The sequence below is a fragment of the Phodopus roborovskii genome, unplaced genomic scaffold (genome assembly GCF_943737965.1).
Source record: "Phodopus roborovskii unplaced genomic scaffold, PHOROB, whole genome shotgun sequence".
Classification (NCBI taxonomy): Eukaryota; Metazoa; Chordata; class Mammalia; order Rodentia; family Cricetidae; genus Phodopus; species Phodopus roborovskii.
The window spans coordinates 15687501-15694997 of record NW_026125295.1 but is presented as its reverse complement, the minus strand read 5'-3'; the positions used below and the strand labels follow the sequence as shown (position 1 = coordinate 15694997).

Sequence of the window (7497 nt, the reverse complement as noted above, 5' to 3'; positions counted from 1 at the left end):
GCAGCCCCAGGCCTCACTGTTCTCTATGGCTTTTTATTCCTATGTGATTCTATTGCTCACTCATATAGGGATTGGAGCCGTGGCGCACGGTGAGGATAGCCAACGGAGGGCTCTGATACTGAGCATGAAGGCTCAAGGGGAGCGAGGTCAGTGGCTGCAGGCCAACCCAAGGGACTCGGGCCTGACAGCTATAACAGGACAGGGTGAGGACGGCTGAACTGCTTCACCGCTCTGACCTACTGTTTTAGTCCTAGAGACGACGTATGCTAAAATGCTGGCACCGGGATCCCAACTGTGTACCCTGAGGAGCAGCTACTGAACACAGCATATTTGGCCTGGGGAAATGGAACGGACATGGGAGAATAAGCCTAATGCCCTGCAGCCTCAAGAAACCTCTGGATAGAGAGGGGGTAAGATAAAGGAGGAAAGCTAAGAGTGGTCCAAATACTGAAGGAGTATCCTTGGTAGCAAGTAGAAAATTTCCACCCAGCCAGGCTCCAGCAGGAGACTCAGGTTGCCACAGGGAGTCATGGCTGAATAGGTAACAATCCTTAAAGCTGTCCTGCTCACCCACACTGAGGCTGCTAGGAGTCCTATTCAACCCTCGCAGGTTCCCATCAACAGACTCTGTGTACCCAGCAGAGAAGTGGGTGAGGAACGTGAGATGCTGGCACCATTGCCAGGACCACACCGCGTCCCCCTCCCCAGCAGCTACCCAAAGATCTGCACTAAAGAAAAAAAAAACACTGAGGGAAGGGGACCCCAGACCCCCACAACATGCTCCTTTTTATTTTCAGGCTCCCTAACTTCACACCATGGAAGAAGCAGGCTGAGGATCTGGGCAGATGGGCTCCTGGGGAAGAAACAAGGACTGGGAACTGGCCACAGAAGCTTCTTCTGGGCCCCAGGGCTCCCTAACAGGACAGAAAGCAGAGGTGGCAAGGAGCCCTTGTCTTATAATCTAGTTGGGGGAATGAATGTGGAGATCTATAGGGGTGAGTGGAGCAGGCTAAGGGGACAGGCAGTCCTTAATGCACAATGAGGTCCTGGGGACCAGCCCTTGATCTTCCTAAGAGACCCTGCCCTTGCAGGCCTCCTATACGAGCTATGCCATCACAGAGGATGAAAAATCAGGAGGTGGACATCCATGACATTGGTCCCTGTCAACCCTGTGTGCAGCAAGTGTGTTCCACCCCGGAGGCGGCTAAAGAAGGTGTACGAGTCATTGTGGGAGAGGAAGGCGGCTATGTCCAGGCCTTCAGCAGAAGCCTGGCTGACAAGATCAGACATGACCCAGGCCCCAGCCACCTTTGTGGGCCCATCCTGCCCATCAGTGCCTCCACTCAAAAATAGCACATCAATAGGCCCCAGTGGCTGTCTTCCCAGCTCTGTCCCCACATACAAGGCCAGTTCTTGGTTCCGACCACCCTTGCCAGATCCCTGCAGCTGCACCGTGGGCTCACCACCAGCCAGGAGGCAGACTGGGCCTTTAGCCTTTGCCACGGCTTCCAGAGCCTCTTCCAGCTGCAGGTCTGGGAGCTGGAGCTCAGCTGCGAGCTGATGGAGCTTTGCCTCCTCCTCCAAGGGATGCCCAGCCATGGATGAAGTGAGGTGGGCTGCAGCCACCCGGGCTAGCAGCCCATAGAACTGGGCCACATTTTTGACATCACCCTGCATGGCTGTGCTCAGCACCATGGCACGGTAGCCCAGTACCTCAGCTTGCCTCTGAGCCTCAGCCAGTGCCAGAGAATTGGAGCCGATGATGACATTGAGGACATGACCACAAGTATGTGGCCCACGGGGGTCAGAGTCAGCTCGAGAGAGCACAGTCTTCACAGAACGTGGCAGAGCAGCTCGAAGACCATGGCGATTAAGAATATGCAGGCAATCTTGCACACTGTGGGCACTGGCCACAGTGGGGCCACTGGCAATCACATCCAAAGGATCCCCAATCACATCTGACAAGATGAGGCTTATTACCTAGACAAAGGCCACAAAATAAGGTTCAGTCTTGACTCCTCCACGTCCCAGGGCCCTTAAGGACAAACCAGTCCTAGATGTATACCACCAGGTATGCTTCCTTGCCCACATCTACTTCTGGCCACTTTCAAGGTGGGCTGGCAGAGCACCTACCAGGGAGCCTCCAGCTCACCCTCCTCCCAGGACATCCCCAACAAGAACCCGGCCAAAGCTTCCATCTCCCTGTCACAAGTGGGAAAGCCAGGGCTGGCTGAAGAAGTAATGAGTGACCTGAGCAGGATAGGCAGCCTGAGCCAGCCCTCCACCCTTCAGCTGGGACAGGGCCTTCCGGATGGTGTTCAGCTCCTGAATTGTGGCTCCACGGGCTGCCAGCAGCTTGGTGAGCGTCTGTTTCTCCTCCAGTGTGACAGGCGGGATGGGAGAAGGCAGCAGGGCGGAGCCCCCACCTGCAGAGCCAGTGAGGGCGTCGGGAAGAGAAAGGAACCAGGCGGACCACAAGGGAAGCGGACTAAGAAGGTGGAGTTACAGTGCCTCCCTGTGGACACAGAGTGAAGCTGTCCCCTAGCTAGCAGACTCCAGATCCCAGAGCATGCTAGGAGGGCTGGGGATATAGCTCAGTAGGAGAGTGTTTGCCCAGCCTGTGTGAAGCCCTGAACTCGATCCCCAGCACCACGAAAATTATACATTTCTTAAAGCATGAGCTAAGGAAGACCAAGTGGGAAAAAAAAAACAGCAGACAACCAAAGAGAGTTCTGTGGGAGCTGGAAACTCAGCTTGTGGAGCCCCAGTGACACAGTTGCAGGCAGCAAAGGTTCTGACATGTGGTAGCGTGGTAGCGTGGTAGTGTGCCCTCACCATCACAACTCAGGGTAGATGACTGCCCTGACACCACCCACAAGGTTCCCTCTAGGCTCCTCACTGCCTCCCGTGGTCCCACGGGACCATGTGAGCTCCCATGTGAGCATGGAAGCTCTGGCATCAGGGGCATCCCCCCCATCAGCCATCCTCAGCTGCTCTGGAACCCACACCTGAGATGAGCACAAGCAGCAAGTCGTCGGCTGTGAGCCCCTCTGCCAGCTGCTGGATGGCCAGCGCAGCCCGCAGTGCATCACGGTCGGGTAAGTTGTTCTCTGCACCCTCGAACACCTGGATGTGGCTGTGTGGCTTCAGCAGCATCTCTCTGAGCAGGGAGCAAACAGGGAAGGGACGGGGTGGGTTCCTCTCCTCCCACCTGACCTCTCAACAGTGAGAGGGGTGTGAGGGTGCCCACGACACCTACCCTGAAACCAGACCAGACCAGGAGATAAGGAGGCCAAGGAGAGAGAGGTTTCCCTCCAAAGGGCAGTGAAGGGCAGCCCCTGCCCACGGATTCTTACTGCTTTCCAGCATGCTCCATAGCAGCCCGGATCCCCTTGGGAACGCTGATCACACCCTGCACAAGATGCTGGCCCAGTAGCTCCTCAGCTGCAGCAGCCATGCCCAGTACAGCCTTGCCAAAGCCCACTAGGTACAGGTTTTCCCGTAGCTGAAAGCTCCGGTCCCGCACCTTCAGCTGCCGGCCACTAGGATCCAAGGACAGTGCCCTTTGCAGCATGGGTCCTGGCTGCACAGCGCCCACAGCGCTCTCAAACAGCTGCCGTGCCTGTTCTGCCAAGGCCATTCCACTGGTCATCCGGGCCACCGGGGGCCCCCAGAGGAATGGACGCGATGGGGCTCGGAGGAGACAAGGCAAGACCTGTAGGGCTGCGGCCATGCCCCACTTCTTTCAGAACAGCCTTGTATCCATAGCTGCCTAGAGAGGGAGGACAATGACTGAGGCCACAGACGGAACCCCACCATCACGGCCACCCCTCTGAGAGCTCAGGGCTGGTGGACTCCACAGCCATTGCTGTGAGAATGAGCCACCCAAATGGAAGCTGAAGAATTCCTGAAGCCTGCAGCGAACCTGATCTTACTCCACTTCTGCAAGGCCAGCCCTGATGCCCAGTCACGTCCTCTTCTTCTGCAGGCCACACACCAGTCGTCTAGACACTCTGCCCCAAGTCCAAAGTTCCTATTAAGTGGACCCTCCTCCTGGGCCACGTCCTTTGGCTGGGAGTTAATTATTCACAAAGAAGGCTATTCCTCCCAGTGGTCTCCTGCGTCTCTCTTTTCCCACACACTACTTCCAAGTCCTCGCAACAAGGCAAGTGCCCCTTTCTGGCATTTCTGCTCTACCTTTTTACCACTTCTACTGCAGAAAGAAAGAGAGGAGAGGCGGAGGGAGGGTGGGAGGGGGGGAGGGAGAGAAAGGAAAGGGAAGGAAGGAAGGAAGGCAGGAAGGAAGGAAGGAAGGAAGGCAGGAAGGAAGGCAGTTGGTTGTCTCACCAACTGACCCCAAGCCCACTGACCTCTAGCCTGCTCTATTTCATTAACTCATAAAACTAGTCTGGGAATGCTGGGTCTCGGTAGAAAGGCTGCAGGCTTATTAGTGCACTCAACCTGAGGAATCTCAGCACTCAGACCAGTTCAATGAGAGGTCCAGGCACAAATCAGGAGTATCTACAAAATCTGACTCAAGGCGAGACGTTTGGCAAGTCCTCGGGTCATATGCAAGAGGGCATGTGCTATAGCAACACAAGAAAAGATGCCCTTCTACCCACACAGCTGGTCAGGCTTAGCCTTGCCAGGAACACCCCTTCCTGGCTGCACGATAGCAAAACAAACCCTGAGTTACACCACTCAGAGCAGAAACAGCCCAGTGCTGAAGCAGGCAAAGGCCAGGCTCCTAACTATGCCCAATCGTTTTCCCCACTGGGCAGAGTAAAAAACAGAGAGGTCTTGGGGTAAAGGTCAGGAAGCTATACAGGGTAAATATAGGGACAATGAAGCCAAAGATATAAAGATATCTAAATTTGGGGACAGAGGAGTACTGGAGACTGAACCCAGGTTTTGCAGGTGACAAGTATGCACTTTACCACTGAGATACATTAAAGCCTTTAAAAAAGATACTTACTATAATGAAAGCCTACCATTGTGCTGAAGGACAACTGTATCAATAAGCATGGATGGAAGAGGAAGTAGTCCAGGAACTGGGATGTTGGGTTTTTTTAAAGTGTGTAATGTATCTTTTCTCATTTGCAAGATGAGAAGTGGGGTGAAATTAAGCCTACTTCTTTCAGGGAACTTGAAAAGTATAGTTCTGTGGGAGAGACCATACCTATCATGCATGAGGTCATGGGACCCTCCATAGTGGGGAAGGCTGCTACTCTTGTTTGCCTGACACCTCGGGCTTTCTGATGCCCTGTCCAAATGCAACAGAGGAAACTCTAGATAACAATTTATCCCACTCCTAAATAGCGTGCAACTTCCAGACCTGTGCCATTTAGCCGTGTAGTTCACATAGAGTTTTTCAAAAGAAAATACTAGCTGTGCTGTGAAAAAAAATACACAGGGCACCGGCCATGATATGTCTGTAAACATGTCCGGTTTTCATGCAAGGGATCCCCAAGGCTTGGAGCGCCTTAGCATCTGAAACATACAATACTCAGCCCTATCTCACAGGGCAGCAAAAGCCTAGAGGATCTCTATTAGAATCCAGGAGAAAGGCATGCTCAAGGCCAAAGCTGCCAGGGTATTTGGTGAAATATGTATTTCCAATAAGTAATTTTTTAGTATAAATATGATCAGTACCTTTGGGATTATTTGTAACTAAAATTACATTGTGGTGATTTTAAGTTTAATTGGACGACTTGCATTTTCAATTGCCAAATCCCCAACTCTAAGACGCTACACCTTCCCAACTCAGGTGCACTCGGGTTGTTAAAAGAGGAAATGTGAAGACCAGCTTTGACTCCTCCCGAAACAAAGTGGAGCTGACGTCACGTCCAGATTTGGCCAACCGCCAGGTGACCGGAAGTGACGTTACCCGAGACCTGTAATCTTCGCAAGAGGAATAATTGCCGCGAAGTGCTAAGTGTCGCAAAAATTAAAGGGCTGCTTTCGCCTGGGTTCGCCTCTGCCTGGGCCAGGAATGACTCCCAAGATCCATGTATGTCCTTGAGACGCAAGCTTACCTTTCTGCCGCTTCCAGCGCAGGAGACCGGAAGCACTGTGGGTGGGTGGGGATTAATCCGGAAATGGCCGGTCTGGGGACTCCCAGAAGACCCGGATCTTGGATTAGAACATTCTTGCCTCACCGGCCACCTCAGAAAACCTGAGAAGATGTATATGGAGTCCTCTGGTCTCTGTATTTCTGCAGTGGATTCTCAGTGATTTGTAATGACCCTTCCCTCTTCATCCTGTTAGCTATAATCAGTCATTAAATACATCCCGAATTCCTGTTACGTGCCAGACACCAAACATCAGAGAGAGCTACAACCGCCCCCCCCCCGGCCAGGGGGATTTAAGGTCATCCTTGCTCCTCCACATAGTTTAATTCCATGACAAGTCATTGATGTTTACCAAACTTCTCCGTGAACTACCATATACAGCTAATTCAGCAAAAGATTTCTGTTCCATGATCTTTGAACACAAGTGCTAAATGCCTGTATACAGAAATGACGTTGAGCCTTCCTCCTCCCTACCCTTGCTCTCACCTTGACTGTCCACTATGACCCAAACATGATGCATTTCCACATTCAAAAATCAACTATTGGCTGAACTCCAAAAACACGAGTACACTTTTTTTTACTGATGGAAAGGATTTTTTCAAATATGTTTCCTTAAAGAGTTTGGGTTTTTGTTTGTTTGTTTTGTTTTGTTTTGTTTTACCCTGCCCCCCCCCACCACACACACACACACACACACACACACAGGGACACATTGTGTGGTCTAGGCTAGCTTCCTTCAAGTTTATGATCCTCTAGCCTCTGCCTCCTGAGTACTAAAACTGCAAGCATGGACTACTGTGTAATTGAGAAGCTTAATCACCCAGCCACCTGCTATTCTAAATTCCCTTGCTTCCTGACACTTCCTCCACTCAGCAATGTCTTCTTTTCCTTTTGTGAAATCCCTTCCATTTTGCAACTGAAGACAATACGGTTCCATGTCAGTCTGGGTAACCCAGTGGGATCCTGTCTCAAAACTATTTTTAAAAAGAAGAAGGAAGAGGAAGAAGGAAGACTGGGGCTGGGAGATGGTCCCGTAGTTAAAGAGCACTCACTGGCTGTGGGGCTGGAGAGATGGCTCAGCAGTTAAGAGCACTGACTGCTCTTCCAGAGGACCTGGGTTCAATTCCTAGCACCCATATAGCAGCTCACATCTGCTTGTACTCCAGTTCCAAAGGATATGGTACTCTTATGAAAACATACATGCAAGCAAAAAACACCAGTATACATAAAAATAAATCTTAAAAGAAGAAAAAATATGGGGAAAAGGGAATTCTAGTTTCCATTTGTATGCAAGGCAATGGAAATATAAGAAAGAATTAACTCAATACCATTCAGAAGTTTTCAGCCCAATGGGCTTAATCATCGCTGTTAAATGCATCTTGAGAATAGTTTGGGAATGGCAATGGAGTATTTACAAATGGGTACA

General features: G+C 51.4%; 1 protein-coding gene across 6 annotated transcripts; it reads right to left on the bottom strand.

Annotated features, from left to right (window-relative positions):
- Positions 1–747: 747 nt before the first annotated feature.
- Glyctk (glycerate kinase) lies at positions 748–6166 on the bottom strand. 6 transcript variants are annotated; one of them, XM_051205666.1, is made up of 5 exons: positions 6036–6166; positions 3357–3772; positions 3009–3160; positions 2251–2426; positions 748–1980 (listed from the first exon to the last, which is right to left on the bottom strand). In XM_051205666.1, exons 2-5 carry the CDS (start codon positions 3731–3733, stop codon positions 1114–1116), a joined length of 1572 nt encoding a protein of 523 aa, XP_051061623.1. In that variant the 5' UTR covers positions 3734–3772; positions 6036–6166; the 3' UTR covers positions 748–1113. The 6 variants fall into 6 exon arrangements, with proteins under 6 accessions (XP_051061623.1, XP_051061644.1, XP_051061636.1 ...); XM_051205687.1 differs by lacking the exon at positions 6036–6166 and adding an exon at positions 5755–5839; XM_051205679.1 differs by lacking the exon at positions 6036–6166 and adding an exon at positions 5653–5722.
- Between the last annotated feature and the right edge of the window lie 1331 nt (positions 6167–7497).